Raw genomic sequence first — 22624 nt, 5'->3', positions numbered from 1 at the left:
TTTGTGGTCATAAACATTGTGTTTAAATTTCATTGATTTCTATTTACTTTAACTAAAGTTATTGTGCGAAAACCAAGAATAATGCTTATTTGGGCCCTTTTTTGGCCCCTAATTCCTAAACTGTTGAAACCAAAACTTCCAAAATCAATCCCAACCTTTCTTTTGTGGTCATAAACCTTGTGTCAAAATTTCATAGATTTCTATTAACTTAAATTAAAGTTATAGTGCGAAAACCAAGAAAATGCTTATTTGGGCCCTTTTTGGCCCCTAATTCCTAAAATGTTGGGACCAAAACTCCCAAAATCAATACCAGCCTTCCTTTTATGGTCATAAACCTTGTGTTAAAATTTCATAGATTTCTATTCACTTTTACTGAAGTTAGAGTGCGAAAACTAAAAGTATTCGGAACGACGACGACGCCGACGACGACGACGACGACGACGACGCCAACGTGATAGCAATATACGACGAAAATTTTTTCAAAATTTGCGGTCGTATAAAAAGTTTGGTAACAACAATACTGACCAACCATTGACTTGGATTGCCCGTTTTCCTGCTCCATGGCATGGTCCTTTCTAGGCACTATGGCTTCCTTTAATAATATAAAGTGGCAGCCAACAGTGCCAAAAGTTGCTTTATATGCCAACAATTACGCAATCCACATATCTAGAGATCCTTTTCAACGTAGAACACATTTTGTTTGGTGGTAGTTTGCTTTAGCAACAAAAACTAGTAATACTCTACCAATACCCAAGAGGGCTTAACTAAATTACAACAAACTGTTATATACAACCGATTTTATTGCAATACTCCCAATATAATAATCTTCTCAGGAAATCACTAATTACTTTTATTCAATACTTTTGCATATATATTAGGTCTAATACACTGCAGACTTTTAATGATTAGTTATCTTTTAGTTGATAACTAATTTGATATCATCAATATTGTAATAAAAACTTCATTTTATTAAGTTTCCTCATCAGTAATCATTAATTGTATCCACAAACAAAGCTTAAGGCAGACTTTGTATTGAAAATAATGCAATAGCAAATATCTGTACCTGAAGATCCAGTAAATCTCTTTGGAAATTCAGACATTAATATCACAGCTGAATATAATAAGCCTCAAGTGCTATAGTTCATTTATGAATAAATAATGCTTGAAAAACTACAAATTTTTGTTTTTAACTTTTTTGGGTTTTTTTTCACGTCTGCTGCCTCCTAAACTTTAATTAACAATGTGTAACACAACCAAGTGAGCTCTGGTCTACTGTTGCTTTCCTCCCTTTATTATTCACCTGACTGTTGATATAATTGAAAACAAAATTAACATAATAGTTCATTACCTTATTCAAGATGAAAATTGTACTATAAGCTGTTTTTCTAAATTTCAGACAGTTCTGGATTTTGTATTTAGTTGATTAAAAGGTGTTTTACTTCAAGAGAAGATCTGACCATTACAGATTTTGTTCAGTCTTTAGGAGGTGTGGGGGAGGTCTTATTTCAAACTTCATAATGTAGATATTTACTTTAAAGTCTCCTATCCTCCCTAAACTTAATCAGTTGTAGAAGCTAGAAGTTATTGACGTATTTCCAAACATGGCAATCCAGCTGACATATGATGATGACAATTCTATATTGTTGAAGGCATTTTTTTCTGTTTTCATTATATTGTTGGATTACTGACTTGTTGATGTTTACCTTACTCCTCCTAGCTTTATGCAGTGTTTATAGACCACTTGGTGGTGTGAATTTGGCAATAAAATTCTCAGGTTTATTTCGTTTGCTTAGATGAACAGATAAGAAAATAGTGATCCATATAATCTGCCCATAAAACAGCATGTAAATAATTCAGTGCAATACAGCAGTCAATAATATTTTCTGGAAGCAAGACAACACTGAACTTTTGTATAGAAGACTTATTTGTTGAGATTTGTGTTGATCAGTCTTAAGTTTTTTATGCATTCTTTGTCTTTTCATTTTTCCTATGCTTTTTTGGGTCACTCCACTTGAGAGTATTGATATTCCATTTGGTATATTCCTCATTTCCCCCCAAATACATTCAGTTTCTACAGTTCAGGATTAAATATAACTAAATCAGGATTTCTTAATCTTGAATTTCATTTTAATTCCACATTGAATTACAGTTGTCAAATCATAAATAACTTTAACAACAAAAGTTTTATCTAATATTGATAAAGTAAGTAGATGCATATTTGAGTCAAGTGCATTTTTGGAACTTCTATAGAAATTGCTAGGAGAAAGTCACCATCGTTAACATTTTAAAAGCTTTTATTGTTCAGTTTTAAGCCCAATAGAGGAAGTGTATTCACCCAGCTTGTACAGTATGCATTATAAGTATAAAATCTTGTAGCCAACTTACCAAAATTAAACTTTAATTACGATTCAGTGAGCAATGAATATCAACCATAATGTGTATATGCGATATTTAATCAAGTATATAAAAAAATTGTATATAAAATCTTGATAAAGTTGAATTGAATTAGAATTTTTTTCTGAGAAAGATGCAAAAGAAAACATAATACATAAATTATAAAAAGAAGATGTGGTATGATTGCCAATGAGACAACTATCCACAAAAGACCAAAATGACATAAACATTAACAACTATAGGTCACCGAACGGCCTTCAACAATGAGCGAAGCCCATACTGCATAGTCAGCTATAAAAGGCCCCGATAAGACAATGTAAAACAATTCAAATGAGAAAACTAACGGCCTTATTCATGTAAAAAAAATGAACAAAACAAATATGTAACACTTATAAAGTTTGCCTAGAAAAGGGGGGTTTCGAGAATTACATCTGAGAAATCTGTCTTAGCATCTTTTATTATTTGCTGATTTTAATGTTATCAAAAAACTAAAAATTTCATTCTCATTTACATAGTATATACTTATGGTATATATATTTTTACATGGTTGAAAGTTCAACTCTAATTACTTTTGTAAATAATAAAACTTACCAAAGTTTTCCACCAATTTTTTATAATTCCTGAATCTTTGTGAATATTCATTTTCACATAGATCTATTCCTTGTATTAATAAAATTATTCCAAATTGAACATGCAATCACATTTTGACTCAAATTATAAGAAATTTAACACCATAAAAGTAGGATTTTACCACCTCTTTGGTTGCTAGTGCTTAAAGCCAATATAAATCCATTTACAAACATCAAGAAAAAGTTAACGAGAGTCCACAGGTAAATCCAGGTGAAGTAATCCACATTTAAATGTCCAATAGTCAAAGAAATTAGTATTTTTCTCCGATCATCTGTCATTTACCAAAATTATGATGTAAATGGTTGTATGTTCTATTTCAACGATTTAATTTGATTTTTAAAAGATATATTAATATTGTTTGGGTTTTGTAATATTAAATATCGTCAAAAAATACACTTAAATTTGGGTATCTCAATTTCATACCATAAAAAAACATTTTAAAGCTTAATTAAACAAAATTTCCAAATTGAAAATAATTTACTGTAAGTGAAAATAACACTAAATAAATCTTTTGCTTCTTATTGAAAATTTATTACACTTCATATCCTGTTGGATTCCTAAAAAAAGGTTTGTTACCAGTAAGAAACTACAAGTTAGTAACTGCCACAAGAGACCATGTCCTAATCCTCAAAGAGAGGAACAGTATTAATTTACTTCTATAAAATCAAATATTTCATTTTCTTTACTTGGTCACAAAAGGCCACCAACTAACAAAATTTTAATAAATATATTACAAAAGTCATTGTATTGTTCATTTTGTAATTCTCTAAATAGCTTACTCAGAAAAGAATGTTTAATATTTAACTTGTATAGAATATTCTGTAATCCTATTACAAAGGGGAGATTACTCAGAAATTTAATTCTTAAACAATCCTGTAAATATGTTGAATGATATGTTGTTTATGTGTGCCCATTTGATAAGGAATATGTAAGTGGAAATTTATAAATTGCTTCTTTTAATGATTTCTATCATTGACAAAATATTGCATGATAGGAAGATTTTACCAAGTTTGTAATTAAATGATTAACTAGGAAATGCTTAAATCTTGGTTCAGATGGAGGCTATGTGAATCCCTTTATTACATGCAATGTTCAATGATTAACCACAGAATGTTTCAACCTTGATTTAAGGATGTACACCTCTGAGGAGCCAAAAATTTCTAGAATTAAACTTTTTCTTAACCTTATTATTGGCTTTATAAGACTATAACAAAATAATTGGTGAAGAAAAAATCATATGGTGGTGCACTTCTTTTTATGCTACGGCCCTTTGAAAAGACAGAATTTTGATGATTTTCCCATTTTTCTTAGATTTTTACCTATTTTTGGGCTATTATCGTGAAAAAAATCACAGTTCCACAAATAAACTTTTTTTTATACTTTCTACAAAGATGAAGTGGACCAATCTGAATACATTTTACTTTAAAAAAACTCTAGGTAGGTGTAAATATAAGAAAGTTTTATCATATTTTGACGCTTTTTTGTGTAAAATTTACCATGCTGTCAATTTTGTATTTTTGTGATTTTTCTCAGTTTTAAGAAAAAAATGCATATTATTTCAACTTTTTTGGTATAAATGATTGAAAAAATACATATCTAAGTAATTTGAAAAGACCAAATTGATATGGGATGTACATGATTCTTGTAAAATCATTTTTTGTATCCCTCACCCATTTTCTCAAAATTTTGGCTAAAAATAGACTGGATTGGTCGTAAAATTTGAAAACTGGATTACTCAAAAAACCTTCATTGTAAATACACAATTTTTTCACAGCGTTACGTTTGATTATAATATTTTAAAAATTCATTGATATTTTCCACTTGTATCACATGTTTTGGAAATATTTCAAGAACAAGATTTCAACGAGACTGAACGAGACTGAAAATTCAGAAGACTACATCCTTAAGGTGTTCATTATCTGAATCCCTCAGTACTGTCAATGATTAACCAGGGAATATATGAATCTCTATCTGAATCCCTTTCATTCATTGATTTACTTTGGAAAGTCTAAGTTTTCGATATAAAATCTCTATCTGAATTCCCTTATATTTGATGATTTACTTGAAAAGGTCTGAATCCTTGATATAAGATGTGCTCTATCTGAATCCATTTAAGTTCAATATTCCATGATATACTTGTTATAAGTCAAATATGAGAATTTGAGTCAAATTGGTGAACATGAATTTTACAACTAGTGACCCTTTAAGTTTTTTCCCATTTACATTGTTGCAACAGATCAACAACAGCAAAAATTGTCTTAAATCAACAAAGCACTATCAGGATTCAGACCTCAGATCTTCACCAAAGCTAATGCTCTCTTTTTGGACCTACACATAAACACAATCACAAGAAAGCACTTGTAGTGTGTTATTTTTTTTATTAACAAAGAGGATTCTCATACTACACACTTTAAAATGCTGAATCCGTTTTAATCAAAAGTTAACACCAATTACAAAATCAAGAAAAATTTAAAACTGGTAAACAAACTACAAATAACAATAGACCACAACACTTCAAAATATTTCAAGAAAAGATTTTTATGACAACAACTTGTATCAGTCGATACATTTTTCACTACTGGATTTTTCCAATTTTCCATTTGGTGCTTATGCCAACTCAGTGGTCATATTTATTTAGCCCACTATTTTAGGTAAAAATCACCAGGACGTTATCTTTATAATACCTTATAGTTGAAATATAGCTTGAAATGGCAACAATTATACACTCGAGTTTTAAAACTTTCTACTATAACTAATTAATCGTTACATTTCAATGTCAATGAAGGATCAACATAGTGGACTGATCAATAACATCCACTGCTACCTTTAAAATCAAATTACCTTTACAAAAATTCTTTCATGTCCTTACATTTAATTCTTTAACTTTAGAATTAAAGTTTAAGTGAAAGATAAGTGTAGTCTATGTCTAATATTCATTTACACACCTCCAACAAATTCATTTAAATGGCTCTGCACTCTGTTTGTATATACAAAGGCAAATTTACTTAACTTTCTATTACAAAGTTACACAATCATATACACTCTAAAGTGCAGGAGCTGGGTGGCATCAAACACTTCACTAATGAACTAAGTTGATGGATTTGACAAAAAGAAGTAGGAAGCTGTTATACTGTTCTAAAGATCCTTTTAAAAATAACCTTAAAAAGTGTGAAATAATTTCAAAAAATTGACCCTTTATTTCAGCCAAATAAAATCAGTGGTACATGAATATAAAACAAGAATTTGTTCCTAGTAGTAAGTACATGGATGCCCCATCCGCACTATCATTTTCTATGTTCAGTGGACCATGGAAATGGTGTAAAAACTCTAATTTGGCATTAAAATTCAAAAGATCATTTCAAAGGGAACATGTGTACCTAGTTTCAATTGATTGGACTACATCAAAAACTACATAGACCAAAAACTTTAAACTGAAGCGGGACAGACGGACAAACGGACGAACAGGCGGAAGAAAGAACAAACGGACACACAGACCAGACAACATAATGCTCATAAATGGGCATAAAAAACTTAAACAAATACAGTTCTTTGAAGACCTTACTTGGACCTTTAATGCTTTACTTTTACAAATTGTGACTTGGATGGAGAGTTCTCTCATTGGAACTTATACCACATTTATCACAGCACGAAGGAGACAAGCAGAGAAACATCTCACATAGACTGGGCAAGGCAGGGTATTTATCACAACACGAAGGACACAAAGTACAGATCTGAGAGCATTAACTTTTACCTTCTTATAATTACATGATCTACTTTTAAAAATTAAACATAATTCATCAAGACACAGTTTCTTTTTCCATAGTATCTCAAATATTATATCAGTAAGAAAAAGAAAAAAGGTATATAAAAGCATGGAGATATATATGATTGCCAATAAGACAACTATCCACCAAAGTTCAATTGAAGGGGATATGAGCAATTAAGGCAACCATAAAGCCTTCAATCATGAGAAAAATTCATACCGTTTAGTGGACTATAAAAGGTTTCATCACGAAAAATATGATTCTGTACAATTCAATTGAGAAAACTAACACCCAGAGTTAAAACAAACCAATTTTGGGAAAACAAATATGACAACATGAACATTGTACATTTTTCTCAAAGTGTCTTAAAATCAAACTCTTTAATATTACCGGCTCTCTTCGCACTGTTTCAACAATTTTAAAGCCTGTGGTGTCCTCTTCCATATTAATCCATCAATAATTCTAACATCATAATAATCCAAACTGTATCATAATTAAAATGTCAGCACTTAATGTCCATTCCACACTTTTGTTAGTTTATCATTGCAATACTTATGGAAATAAACTCTTCAAATACTTGATATCAAGTTCTCTCACTATTTCCTATTGTAAATGAATTTGTCACCTTACAGTAAGGACTTAACAAATGATAAATGTTCCGTGTAATTGAACTTACAAAGAACAATACAAATTTATCTATTTCACGAACCATTCCCCTTATCTGTTCATACCAATTCTAGTCTTTAATTAAAAAAACATTCAATATATCAACTATTAATTATTATTCAATAAAATAAGGATAATATAGGTGATAAGGTAAAGTAATTAACAATCCATTTGCACTGAAGTTTAATTAACTGATACTATATCAAGATGTGGAGTTTAAATGTTGTTCAGAAAATAAGGTGTCAGAACTGTTGTTTAGTGCAGGTTTACTGTTTAAAATCTTTTAAAACAAACCTTATATATACAAAACTTATAGTACAAGGGAGATAACCTAGTTAGATATTAAGCTTTGGAATAGTATTGAGAGATCAAATAGAGTTGCTTCCCTTTGACTAAAATAGAACTGTTGCAATATTTATTCTAACCTTAAACAAGATTTATGAATATTCTGCTTCTAATAAGGTTTTTAAATTATCTTCCTTTAAGTTAACAACACACAACACAAAACCTTACATATGTAATAAAGCTGACATTTGAATATTATTTATTACATTTAATTCATGGAAAGTCAAACATGGCAATATTTTTTCTACAGGTGTAGACTGTTATAGACTGCATGATTTAATATTGAATTAAAATCAATTGAAATTCAAAACCAGTTTACTATTTTGGTGTTCACTGTTTCAAAATGTAAAGTTCATATAATGGTTTATTAGAAAATTACAATATGTTGTACAAAGTCTTTCTTTATATTTTTGTTATCCACTTTTTGAGACTTGACAGTTTGGATTCAAAAACTTATTTAAATTATTTTTTTTCGAGAATTATGTTAATAGCTATATAACAATTTATCAGAACATTTTCAAGTGTTATTAAGCTGCTGTCCATGTTTTCACCACTATAATTTGGACTATATACCAGAACATTACTAACTTTTTCTTCATTGATTATGATACAAATGTTTTCAAAGTTAGCATTTCAGAGATAACTTTAAATCCAATTAGTAAAACAAATCAGTAAGTTATATAAGGAGCACTTGCTACTAAGGTATCTAATGTAGTTGAAGAAAAATTTCAGCTTGTTCTAAGGAGCACTTCATAGAGTATCCAATTTATGTAAAGAAAGACTTCTGTTTGTTCAAAGGAGTACTTGATACAGAATCCAATTTAGATGGGAAAAACATTTTAGTTTGGTCTAAGAAACAGTTGATATAATAATAAGTATCCAATCTTGTTGTTGAACCTGTCTTAGATTACAAAGGAGCAGTCAGTAATACCAAGAAACAGCCCTGTAGTGGTGTATTATTGTCTAAATCAATTGTGGAGTAAATCTTGTGTGTATCTTTTATTTTTAAAAGAATAATACTTATAGTTGTATATCTGCTTCATAATTGTCCCAGTTATAAATTTCAGATTTAAAAGGACAAAAATTATGGGTGAAGGAAGCTTCTCCTCTCATCTAAATTCCTTAAAACCTGCATACTTTTTCATAACTTTCTGTAAATAAAGATATTGTCAAAAAGACAAATCTATGAATCCTTTAAAATCTACACCAAGAATTTGATTAACAGTGCATACAATCATCCAATACTCTCAATTGATTTAAATTAATCTAAAGAAAGGCCACTTCTGAATAACCAACAAATAAACTCCCATAAATGTCTTCAAAATTTGCATAATGAAAAATAAATAATCATAATATATCTCTCATCTGTATATTAAGAAGTGATTAGAATAAAAAATGTCTGTTAATTAGGTTCTTATTTGAGTGCAGTGTGTTTGTCAACAATGTCTTTTTTTCTTTGAGTGTGTCCAAATTTGTTTGACAGAATGTTTATGATTTCCTCTTTGATATCTTGAATTTTTTCCTAATAATTATATGCAAGATCTGAAGATAACCTATTCAGCATTACAACTTTCCCCTTTCCTCCTTGCAGTAATAACCATACCCTCTTATTTCATATTTTTGGTGACAATAAAAATTTCCTACACTTTATTCCAATCTCCCATAACCTACTTTTAAAACTGTTTTCATCATGAAGGTGTGAAATATTTGCCACTGGGCAATAAACAAACAGCAGTAAAACGTTAGTTTCTCTCTCTATCTCTTAAACTTTTAAAGGTAATAGGCAAAAATACACAAAAAATGATAAAATTATCTTTCATGGGCAATAACTCCGAAAAGGAATTACAATTTTGATTGAAATATACAGAATGTAGATCTTGCCTGACTTTCTGAACATTTTTGCCTTGTCTGATTTTGAGAAGATAACATGGTAATCAGAATTTAGAATTATAGCTCATCATGATTGGTGGATGTGTGAAGCCATTACTTTTTATTGCTAGTTCACTCTGCACTAATATATTTTCTATAGCTCTAGCTTAATAAAATAAACTGAGCAGAATTTATTGGAAAGGGAGATGAGTACAAATTGTGTGAAGAAAAGCAACGGGAACCTATATTTTATGAACTAAGGCACTGTCCTAATAATTTTTCTTTCATTTTAGCAAGATTTCTTTACAAAACAGCTTTCTAAAGTCTTTATCTCGAACAAGGCTATTATTTTCGCATGTGGGGATTTTGAATGTATTTTTCAAACTAAAACAAGGATAATGATAAATGAGTACTCGTAGTTATTTGGGTTAAATCTAAGTTGGATTCTGAGATTCCTTCTGATTTTTTATAACAGCCTCTATAAAGTGTGTTCTCCCAACACAACACTCTGATTAAAGCAAAAAATGTTTGAAGTCATTCAAGTGGTCTGTAGATAAACTTTTATTTGGTTATTTAAATCTCAAATAAAAATATATTAACCAATTAAAGCCTTTGTTAACTGAATTAATATACAATGTATATAAAACAATTAATGGATCTAAATGACAATATTATTTGTAAATATGGTTATGTGAATGTTTACACTTTTATGGCCGATATCTAGATATTGACTGTTATAATTAAATATTTGCCAGTTAGTCTTTGAAATATTGTTCTTTTTATTTACTTTTTCTAATAATGAGAATGTTTCATCTCAATGATTTCTTTTTTCTTGTCAATATAGTAATCCATCTTTTTACAAACTCTGACATCAATAAACTTAAAACCTTTTAGATCTGTGCTGAAGGGGAAATTAACTTTACGTGTGAAATGCTCATTTCCATTTGGTTACCTCATGGAAGCCAGTAATTATGACCAACTTTTGCAAACGATTATACAATTGTGCATAGATTTTTATTCTGAATAGAAAATTAATCACTTGCTACAAAGATTATCTTTTTGTTTATTTTACCTTTTAATCTGTCAAGCAAATATTATTTTAACATCAAAAGATAATAAGAATGTCTCCATGGAAATAATTAAATAAAGCCATTAAAAAAAATATATATTTGAAAGTTTGATACTGTAAATATAAATTGTAACAAAATGAAAAGAAACAAAAAATGTTCAAATTCTTGTAATTTCCCATTTTTAAAAAAGATAGGGTTTGATTTTGTTACTGTACATTGTTGGTCAGCTGTCTATTTGGTGTTAAGTTTCGTCTCATATTTCTTTAATATACTTTTTCATAATTTTCCTTACTGAAATATTATACTAAGAATTAAAAAAAATTAAAATACATTTTTTCAATCAATTAAGTCAATAAATTTTAAAAATATTGAGCAAAATTTTATATATTTTCAATATTTCATGGTGATATTCAACATCTATCACACTGTTTCAATTGATTTTTCAAAACACCAGAAATTTAATAGCAGTTGAATATCCCAATCGATAAATGTCAAGAGTTAGCATTTTAAAAATGCATTAATATTATACATATAAAACATCAGGTTTAAAAAGCTACCTTTTTCAAGACTTTATATTGCTTTTATGTAACAACTTTGGCATTTATCCTTTCATGTTTTTTTATTAAAATTTATGATGTTGATAACCTCACTATGCAAATACATGTACAATACAAAATATACCTTACATTAAAATGAATTTATTGAAGCCTTTGTCAGAAACATCTCTCCTGACTGAGGTTTCAGCTCTAAATTCAGGGTAAAACAAAATGTGTTAGGTTTCCAAATATAATAAGAACAGACAAACAATAAATCACAGGAATCCATCTTTTTTTTAATCGTTGATATTGTTTACTTACCACATCATCAAGTGTCACCTCATCAGGATCTAAAAGAAATGAAAAAAATATTATTAAAAACGTCTTTGGTGAAGTACAAATAACTAAAGCCATGTTTGAGCCAAATAAATATGTATATGTAAAAAAGAAGATGTGGTATGATTGCCAATGAGACAACTATCCACAAAAGACCAAAATGACACAAACATTAAAACAACTATAGGTCACCGTACGGCCTTCAACAATGAGCAAAGCCCATACCACATAGTCAGCTGTAAAAGGCCCCGATATTGTGTTCACTGTACCTCTACCTATACTAATCTATAAATCACCTACCATAAAGTTATTTTGACCATTTTTTATTATAATTGTTTATAAACAATTATATAAAGTATGTTCTCTATTGGAATTTTGAAAACAAGCATTTTTTATTAAGCATTACATTTTTAAGTTACAATGTTTTCCCCTTAAACTCAATGTAAAAAAAATATTAGAAATAAAAAAATGAAAATGCCTACCTACCACATATTTTTTTCTCAGCATGTAACAGTTGACACACATACATTCTTGGGTGTTCTTTTTTAGAAAACATTGTTTTCCAGTTTGGATATAAGTACCAGGCATATTCATTTTATATATTTTTTTGTTGTTGACAACTTGCATGATTTGTTTTAATATTCATATTTCTTACTTGAAATGTTTCACAATTACTATTTCTTTTGAAATACTTGCACTTCATTCTTCTACTGAGAGTGACTTTATTATTTTCAAGGCAAATGGAATTAATCCACAATTGCTATAATTATGCCACTATAATGCTATTTTCTATTAATGTGTTTTACAACTATCGGTAGTTGCTTGCACCAAGATCACTTTGTTAGATTAGATTATCCTAAAATAGCAATAGTCTAATAGAATATCAATTATGCATTCAGCTTCATTGCTGGATTCACTTTACAATTTTGACCTAAAAAGTCACCATTGTAAAGAAGGTCCACAGTTTGAAAAGGTGTTGTAATATTCACAAATTTATTAAATTGTCCTAAATGCAATGGAATAAAATCTAATAATTGTACCAAAAGCTGGTCGACTGATAAACTGTTACTTCTTTTTCTTTGATCATATGATAATCAATACCTGCAGGGCAGCAGGAGCCGGAGCAAAATTGAGTTATTTTCCTGATATTTTTTTCTTCAAAATCTTATCCTTTTAAATATTAAAGGCAAAGGTAGGTCAACAGAACTTTATGATCCTCATGCATTCATAAACATATATATCTAAAGAAGGAAGGCAGACAAGGGATAAGAAAAAGGTCAAAGGTTGTAAGAAATAAATCATGAAGATAAACCCATATATATGCAATCTGTAACTTTCAAAATTATATTCTAAAAATCAGTTTATTATATACTGGGATTACTTTGCCTGTTAAGCCCATTTCTTTTATTTAATACAATGATTTAAATTTTACCACCATACTGAAGATCACTTTCCTTGGAATATATATGCTCTTTGGTTTGTGATTTTGATCCAAGTTGGCTCATATCAACCTTAGGTGTCAAAAATGTGTATGATACACTTCCAGTCAACTTATAATATTCATTACAAAAGGGGTTCTGTGAGAAGCTTAAGGCTGTATTAAATGAAAAAGACCAGGGACCAGGGCATATTCAGAAGTTAACCACCAGAACCCTCTTTTTTTAAATGATAATATCGAAGTTTGATATGAACATACAGATTTGAGAGATATCCATACCAATATGGAAACTTAGAATATTAAAGTATAACAGTTAAAAATGTATAATTGTTGGCGGACAAATGTTAACCATTTAAAACATTTCTTGCAGGCTCAGGACCAGATTGAAAGAGAATAGTCATGACTAGTACAGATAGTTACTGTCCCTTATATGTTTTAGATTAAGTTCAATTTCGAGCATGCTCATCACAATCAGTTTTACAGTTTATTAACATGTTTGAAAAACTGTCTCTATGTGCATGGTATAAGTATCAACATCAATCAGTATCTAACCTCACTTGATTGAAGGGGTTGGACCTCCAGAATTGGGTGTTTTAAAGCTTGGGATTTCAGGATTGATTCTGCTGGGATCCAGGAATTCATGAGTTCTTTTTTGAATTTTGTGATGTTGGGATCTCTGTATCTGTAGGGATTTAAATGTATTCAAATTGAAACTTGGGATTTCATGTTTTCAAGCCCAGGATTTCGGGATCAGGACCCCTTCCACCCCCAACCCCCTTTCTCCCCCTCTTGATTATAGTTAATTTTCTTTTTTTCCTTCAAAATAATGGTATTGAAAGAGAGCACAAACACATCAAATAAGTAGAAATAATTTGGAATCCTCAAGAATCTTCAATTAAAAAAAATCAAAACACAAATAAGACCCCCATATATATAAACAAACAAAAGTACAAAACAAAAAGAAAAGGGGGTTCATTCCCCAAGTTCAATGTTGATCAGTGCTCTGCCTGGCCGGATCTTAAGAGTTGATGTGCAAATGAAAATTGACAAACACCTGGAAACCTTTTGAGTAATTTAAATTGACACTAGCTGCCCATACCTTGAAAAGGTAAACCGGAAACTTCAATACTAAGTCATAGAATCTAGCGAAGAAAAAAATCCGGATATGGACTTAAGCGGAAAAAGAATTGTAGATTGTTAAAACGTCCAGTGGCAAATATCAGTATTGACATATTACAGAACAAATTAACATTTTTTTTATCAGTTACAGTTTTGGTAAAGTGGTTCGACCAGGATGACACGAGCACCATTAAGTATAATGTAAAAGGAAAGGATTTCAAAAAGGGAGAGAAACTAATAATTAATTTTACCTTGCAACTCCAAAACCAGTTTTGCCTACGTACCTGTCAAAGAGTTGAAAAGATTTCACGTGCTTAGAGCATACTACTCTCTCGTTTCAAGAGGTACTAAGTTTAAAGTTTTATTGGCAGATCTAGTGGGCCTGCCCTACCCCACCCCCTCTTATCGTGGGGAAAATTTGATTAATTATATAGGGAATTACTGAAGCATGACTGGAGCTCGTTAGGTTGGTCAGTACACCCCCTTTCTAGGTCAGTGAGTGCCCCCTTTTATGAATGTTCTGAAATGCCACTGGGATTTAATTAAGCGGCCTCTACGTCTTGGGTTTCTGATAGAGAGTTGAATTATTGACAATCAAACCACATCTTCTGACTTTTTATTGATTACTGTCTGTATATAATTGGTTCTTTTATTTAAACTTTATTTAAACACGCAATGAATTACATTTCAATGCAGTTCGCGTTTCCTTTTCCGTAAATAAATAGCTGAAATCAGATGTTCCTTAAAATGCATTGGTAGTTCTTAATCAGTGGGTACTTATTCTGGTACACATTTACAATATGACAATTATGAATAACCTTTTATACACTGATTTTCAATTAAGATTTTTCCTGTTACAATTTAGACATTTACTAAAGCAAATGGACGTAACACGCAAATTATAGACGAAGAACCCGTAGAACTTGTATTGTTCATATTACTTAATCATGCAATCAACTGTCATGATATTGACTCATTTATAAGACTTGAAAACAATTTAAAAATACCAAGGTTTGGTCTGGGGAAAGATTGATAACCAATCTGGGAGAATTGAAAATAGTTATCAGTCCAACTGTACAGTGGCGGACCCAGAACTTTTCATTAAATGGGGCTGACTGGCCTAAAGTGGACCAGCTCCAGTCATGCTTCAGTGATTCCCTATATAATGATAAATCAACCATATTTTCCGGTACCACAAAGCCCCAACGCCCCCCGCCCCCCCCCCCCCCCCCCCCCCCGGACCCGTCTATGCTGTATGCAGTGTCATACGCTTCTATACACACGTTCCTCTTAAGGATGTTTTTCATTAGCAAGAAAACATTCAGGTTAACAGTAATATTAAAAACATATTACAACAAAACGTAGAGCTATCCTACTCCTAACATTCTAACACACCAACCTCATTTCATTTTCTGTATTTGTTTGATCAGAGAAACGAGGCAAACTTTGAAAATTATTTGAAAATGCAAACTTTCAAAATGACTACAGTACTGGTGGTAGGTTGAGTACCAAAATTTATGACAAACGCGATGGTTTTAATTTTCCTATAGTCAACATTCCTGATTTCTGTAGCAACATCCCAGCGACACCAGCATATGGAGTATATGTGTCTCAATTGATACGTTACTCTAGAGCTAGCTAAGAGTACGTTGATTTTATTGAACGAGGAATACTGCTTTCTCAAAAGCTGCTAAGACAGGGCTATGAATCAATCAAATTAAGGTCATCACTCAAGAATGTTTACGGTCGCCATCATGAGCTAACTAGCCATTATGACAAAAGTGGGTCAGAAATTATATCTGATACATGTATAATTCCTCAGTCATAATAACATTCCATCATTACCGAACTGAACAAAGCAATAACACGACGGGTGCCGTATACGGTGCAGGAAATGCTTACCCTACCGGAGCACCTGATTTCAACGTTACTTCGAGTTCACCATGACATTGCAAGTGCGCTAGACAAAAAATGTTGTGTCGTTTTATTGAAGCTCGACCTTTCAGCGGCGTTTGATGTGATTGACCATAACATTATCGAAGCTAGATTAGAATATGCTTTTGGAATCTCAGGTTCTGCTCTGAAATGGTTACTCTCTTACCTCCGAGATAGGACACAGCGTATAGCAGTAGGCTCGGCCCACTCCAACGAATTTCGTCTTAATTGCGGTGTGCCGCAGGGCTCCGTGCTTGGCCCAAAGCTATATACTATATTTTCGAAGCCGATCGGCGAAATCTGTAGACGTCACAACATGTCTTATCAATGCTACGCCGATGATACGCAGATCTATTTAGTTTTCGAACCTCTTGATAACTGGAAAAACACATCGAATCGAATTGAGGACTGTTTGGCCGATATAAGTTCCTGGATGTGTGAAAACATGCTTAAACTGAACGAGGACAAAACAGAACTGATGCTATTTGCTCCGAAAAACCGAGTGAAAGATTTGAAGGATTGCAATCTCACCTTTAAAGGAAACATCATTACAAGTTCTGAGTGTATTAAAAATCTGGGTGTTCATTTTGATAAGACTCTGTCAATGCACCAACAAGTCAGTTCAGTTTCGAGATCATGTTTTTATCAAATACGAAATATAGGCCGCATACGTCCGTACATCAACGAGGATGCATGTAAAACTCTGGTCAATTCGTTAATTATTTCTAGATTGGATTATGGCAACGCTTTACTTTATGGACTACCAGCTTACATGATTCAGAGACTACAAAGGGTTCAGAACACTGCTGCGCGAGTGGTTACAAGAAAAAAGAAATACGAACACATTACTTCGACACTTGAGTCTCTTCACTGGCTGCCTGCGCAATACAGGGTGCAATACAAAATATTATTATATGTATTCAAGTCCGTGAAACATGAAGCGCCATTATATCTTAGTGAACTTGTAAATTTATACAGGCCATCAAGATCATTAAGGTCTGAAAACAACTTAACACTCGTAACTCCTATTGTGCGAACCAAAACCTACGGCAATAGAAAATTTGATCAAGCAGCGGCCATCCTTTGGAATGCATTACCAAAAGAACTTCAAAATGCAAAGTCGGTGCCTGTATTCAAAAAGAACTTAAAAACTAACTTTTTTCGACGAGATATGTTTCATTTATAATATGTACATTGTATGTTTTAGTAGCACACATATGTTTTCATTTCAGTAATTATATTTTTACGTGGTAATATTCCTTTTTCATCTTTTGAATACGTTTTCAAATTTTTAACTTATATTTGATAATTTTTAATAGCAATCTTATTTTAGACTTTTTTGGCTATTTTATTTTACCAACTTTATTCAGTATAATTTTATTTTGATTCATTGATATATATATTCCACTTTTTTTGTAAAAGTTTCCACATTATTAATCCTTTTATCTAGAAAAGTTTTAACACTTAAATATTTATTTTGTGTGTTCATGTTTTATATTTTTATCACTGTCTGTGTGTATATTTCGTTTAACATGTGATGTAAAGCGCTTTGAGTAATATTGTTTTAGATTTAGCGCTATAGAAAAATTGTAATAATAATAATAATAATAATAATTTCACTCCCGGTTTTTAGTGGAGTTCGTGTTGTTTCTTAACTATTATTTATAACTGTTGATGTAAATGTCCTTTGGTTTTGTGAGTCTTTATTTATTCCTTGGTTTTGATTGTTATTGTCTTATTGCATGGAAAGAACCAAGACTATACTTATACTTTTTTAATCATTTATTTTTCTCAGCATGAAATATATATATTATGGATAATTTCAAAACTTCTAGCAATGATTTCACATTTAGCATTTTTTTTGGAACCTGGAATCAATTGTTTTCTCTATATCAACCAATACTACATAAATTGTTCTTGCATTGAATCTTCTTACGTTTCGTTTAGACATCGATTCGATTTCTTTAAATCATTAAGGTGCTCGTACCTAACATAATCCATGAAAACCTGAAAATTACTAGCATTCAAGTCACAAAACCGCTTACAATAATGCAGTAGCATCGGAACTCTCCTATAGATGCCTATAACATCAAGTCTATTTTTGCGAAATTTTTCAAATACTGTGGATTCGTTATTATTCGCTGGATACCAATTTTCGTGAATTCCGAAGATACAGTCGAATAAAGAATTCATTGAATTGTCAACGAATAACATAGTTTCAATAGGATTTGTTTGCAGAGATTGGCAAAACCACGAAATCAAAACTCCACGATTATGCCAGTTAGTCGAAATCCACGAAAACTGATACCCACGGAAATATATGTTTTTCACAGAATTGTTTTAATATTCTATTGTTTTTAAATACCAATTTTCGTGAATTCCGAAGATACAGTCGAATAAAGAATTCATTGAATTGTCAACGAATAACATAGTTTCAATAGGATCTTGTTTGATGGCAACTTCTACTTATATGCTGGTGGAAAGTCACCAAGATATGTAATTGGTTTCAATTATCCTTCTGTGGTCTGTTAGTCCATTTATCCAATATTACGACTTCGCACCTGAATTTGACGTTATATATCAACACAAAAATGCACATGGGCTTACCGTACGAATGAAATAATCGCAATTTACTGTACACCTTGAGTTTCTTTTCCTAATTATATCAAGATTATTACTATTATTACTCTTTTTCTCGTCGTGTGGACTAACAATCAAAATATTATTTGTTTTGGGCTTCCTGCTTGAAAGTACTGTCTTACCTGTTAAAGATTCTATATCGAGATGTTTCTCAAACTTCTTGTCCCAAGGCATCCCGACGCTAGTTAACAGGTTAAGGATAAGCCAAAGAAAGGCTATGCTTCCCGTCGCAATTAAAACTTTAATCCTTACACATTTAATAATGTCTGATCTCGAAATACAGAAAGATTAAGGTCAAATATTGTTTTTGTCCAGGACAACAATCGGTCAACACGATAAGTGAACTTGATATTGACGTATACATGTTTTTTGTGAAACGCGATTCAATGGATTTGAACAGAGCACAGTTTTTCCTTCTGTCTTTTTTTCCTTTCCTTTTCATTCTTTGACAAATTAGTGGCATAGGGGCAACTAAGAAGGGCATCTGTGTGACGAAAAATCTGAACAACGCTGGGCGAAAATCATAGGTGGAAATAAAATGTATATATTCCTATGTTGTGATGTTACCCTTTTTTATGTAAGGGTGAAGGTTGGTACCTATTAAAGCGATTCAACCCGCGGCATTTTATTACACCTGTCCTAAGTTAGGAACCTGGTGTTCAGTGGTTGTCGTTTGTTGATGTGGTTCATAAATGTTTCTAGTTTTTTTTTATAGATTAGATTGTTGGTTTTCTCGTTTGAATGGATTTACACTAGTATAGTCATTTGTTGTAGTCCTTTATAGCTTGCTGTTCGGTGTGAGCCAAGGCTCTGTTTTGAAAACCGTACTTTGACCTACAATGGTTTACTTTTACACTGAAATTATGACTTGGATGGAGAGTTGTCTCATTGGCACTCATACCTCATGATCATCTTCTTATATTTATAGGTATAGGAAGATGTGGTGTGAGTGCCAGTGAGTGTATATTTATGTCCAGTTTACAATTGATGCCGTTCGAGAAAGACTTGATTTTTTTTCCACGTTCCCTGAATCCCGTTAGATTTGAACCAGATAACACACATTATGATAGCTGGTAAATCTAAAGTAGTCCTCGTTTAATGTTTCTAAATATGTCTTCACTTAACTGATAAACTGTACGGCTATCTTTTATATAAATAGATAAAAAGAAATGATGACGAATTAAACGAGACTTTGCTGGTAGATTCAATGTCTAGGATTTTTTTTTTAATTAGAGTGGCTTAATTAATGATGTTTTCCTGGCTTCAAGATATGAGATATTCTGTTGTTTTAAACGTATTGAATATGCTACAACCCTTGAAAACATAATGCAATTGATGGTGTCAATTTATATTCAATACAAGTTCTCACAGGAATTTCTTATATCTTTAGTTTGTATACATTAGAACACGCATAATAAACAACATTTAATACCAATGTTGTAAGTCGACAAAAAACATGCACCCATGATTTGTAATGAATATTTATTTTGATTACTCAAGTTATTGTAGCCAGCTTAAAGTCCTCATATTCATCATAAAACGGTTTAACAAACTTGTGAAGTATATTTAAACTTCCATTCAATATTTTAAATTAAACTTTAGTTCATAAAAGAAATCATGATAATACACACCAGATAATGCATATAAACTTGTACAGAAAGAGTATATATAAAACTTTAACAATTATATACCCCATACAAAGCATAGTAATTTAAGAATTTCTTAGATGACATCGCATTTGCTGTTCATGTTTATATTCTACAGCTATTTTCTTCATTGAATTCGTATAAACCCCATCCTTATACAATAATACCGCTTCCGCGAATTAAGCAACTCAAGTATTTGACAGTACAGAAAGTAAACATACCAGGAAAGCTGTATTTGACAGTACTGAAAGTAAGCATACCAGGAAAGCTGTATTTGACAGTACTGAAAGTAAGCATACCAGGAAAGCTGTATTTGACAGTACAGAAAGTAAGCATACCAGGAAAGCTGTATTTGACAGTACAGAAAGTAAGCATACCAGGAAAGCTGTATTTGACAGTACAGAAAGTAAGCATACCAGGAAAGCTGTATTTGACAGTACAGAAAGTAAGCGTACCAGGAAAGCTGTATTTGACAGTACAGAAAGTAAGCATACCAGGAAAGCTGTATTTGACAGTACAGAAAGTAAGCATACCAGGAAAGCTGTATTTGACAGTACAGAAAGTAAGCGTACCAGGAAAGCTGTATTTGACAGTACAGAAAGTAAGCATACCAGGAAAGCTGTATTTGACAGTACAGAAAGCAAGCATACCAGGAAAGCTGTATTTGACAGTACAGAAAGTAAGCATACCAGGAAAGCTGTATTTGACAGTACAGAAAGTAAGCATATCAGGAAAGCTGTATTTGACAGTACAGAAAGTAAGCATATCAGGAAAGCTGTATTTGACAGTACAGAAAGTAAGCATATCAGGAAAGCTGTATTTGACAGTACAGAAAGTAAGCATATCAGGAAAGCTGTATCTGACAGTACAGAAAGCAAGCATACCAGGAAAGCTGTATTTGATTGATTGATTTATTCATATTTCAAACAGCAATGTATTTGGTTGGCTTCCAATCATACAATAGTAGAAATAAACCGTAAGAAACAAACCAAGTGTATTCACCCTGCCTTAGTCAGACATCTGTTGATTAAAAATTACAGGGGTGATAACAGACCGAATAAATCGTTTGCTTTATCGAAAAAGCTTAAGTTTTTTTACAATGTTTCATTTTACACTTTTGGTAGAAGATGTGGTATGATTGCTAATAAAACAACCGTCTCCACCAGAAACCAAGTAACGTTGAAAGTAACATTTATAAGCTACAGTCAATGTACGGCCTTCAACAATGAAATAAATTCATCCACATAGTAAGCTTATTGGTTATATATATTTTCCATTCAATCTCTAAAACGTCCTCTTGGATAGCAGTTTTGAACATACTAAAAATGTTCATGTTATTGTATCTTTTTCTTTAAAAACTTCTACGTGGATACGCATATTTCACACATCTCTCATTAATTTCAAAGTATTTTAATTTTCTAAACATTCAACTATAATGTTGACCTAATGATGAGATATGTCATCTTGATTTCAAAATTACATTTTTAGACAATATGAAAATGTTCAAAAATGTTTTGTTTTTGCTTCATATTTCAAATACATTGTTGTATCAAAAAATAATGTCATAAAAAGGAAACATCTACCTACCCAATTTAGCATACACCACGACAGACGGCATAATGAGAATGTACTGTCTCCCTTTTTATCACATGAATATCTTTACATCCTCAAACAGTTAACAATGACTTTTTAAGTAACTACTTCCATTTGTAGGGTTAAACAAATACTCAATATCTTAAGATGTCACTTCGGTCGAGGAAGATATGACTTCACAAAATACCTGTAACGTATATCCAAGCAACTTCGATTTCATAGTATCTTATATCATTGAAAAATTGAATAAGGTGAATTTTGGCTTTTGATCTGAGTCGATACCTTTACACACGTTAGCAGCATACCTGGGAACTACTATAGCAACAACCCATTGATCTCTTTACCAAATTATCTGATCATATGTTCGCAAATTTGAATAGTTTAATTGATACGGTTATCTAAACAAGACATTTAGTAATCTACAATATCACAAATATAGAATTATTGAGTGTAAATTAATTATCAAATAGTGAAAAGAAATAAGAATACTATATGGATAACTTTGAATTTAAATTTTGATTTTTAATATTTCAATAATAACTTATATTTGAACCAAGAAATTATGAAGGGTCATAAGGAGTACTGATCGATGGTTTTGATTCGTCAAGACAAAATTGCTTAGGTGTTAACGTGTTGACGTTTG

At 31.4% G+C, this 22624-nt stretch overlaps 1 protein-coding gene across 7 annotated transcripts in view; it reads right to left on the bottom strand.

The window, feature by feature from the left end:
• Positions 1 to 22263, bottom strand: part of LOC134695579 (regulator of G-protein signaling 22-like) — a 52586-nt gene extending 30323 nt beyond the window's left edge. For 2 of the 7 annotated variants that reach the window (XM_063556842.1, XM_063556877.1), the window contains exons 1-2: positions 21976 to 22263; positions 11596 to 11624 (exon numbers count right to left, since the gene is read on the bottom strand). In XM_063556842.1, coding sequence (XP_063412912.1) covers positions 11596 to 11624; positions 21976 to 22006 — 60 coding nt within the window. In that variant the 5' untranslated portion in view covers positions 22007 to 22263. Of the gene's footprint in view, positions 1 to 2985; positions 3346 to 7178; positions 7303 to 11595; positions 11625 to 13999; positions 14040 to 21975 lie in introns of those variants that run through there. The other 5 variants (XM_063556885.1, XM_063556894.1, XM_063556853.1 and 2 more) reach the window with 5 other exon arrangements.
• Positions 22264 to 22624: the final 361 nt, after the last annotated feature.

This window comes from Mytilus trossulus, chromosome 1 (assembly GCF_036588685.1).
Source record: "Mytilus trossulus isolate FHL-02 chromosome 1, PNRI_Mtr1.1.1.hap1, whole genome shotgun sequence".
Taxonomy (NCBI): Eukaryota; Metazoa; Mollusca; class Bivalvia; order Mytilida; family Mytilidae; genus Mytilus; species Mytilus trossulus.
This window is presented reverse-complemented; position numbering and strand designations above follow the sequence as displayed.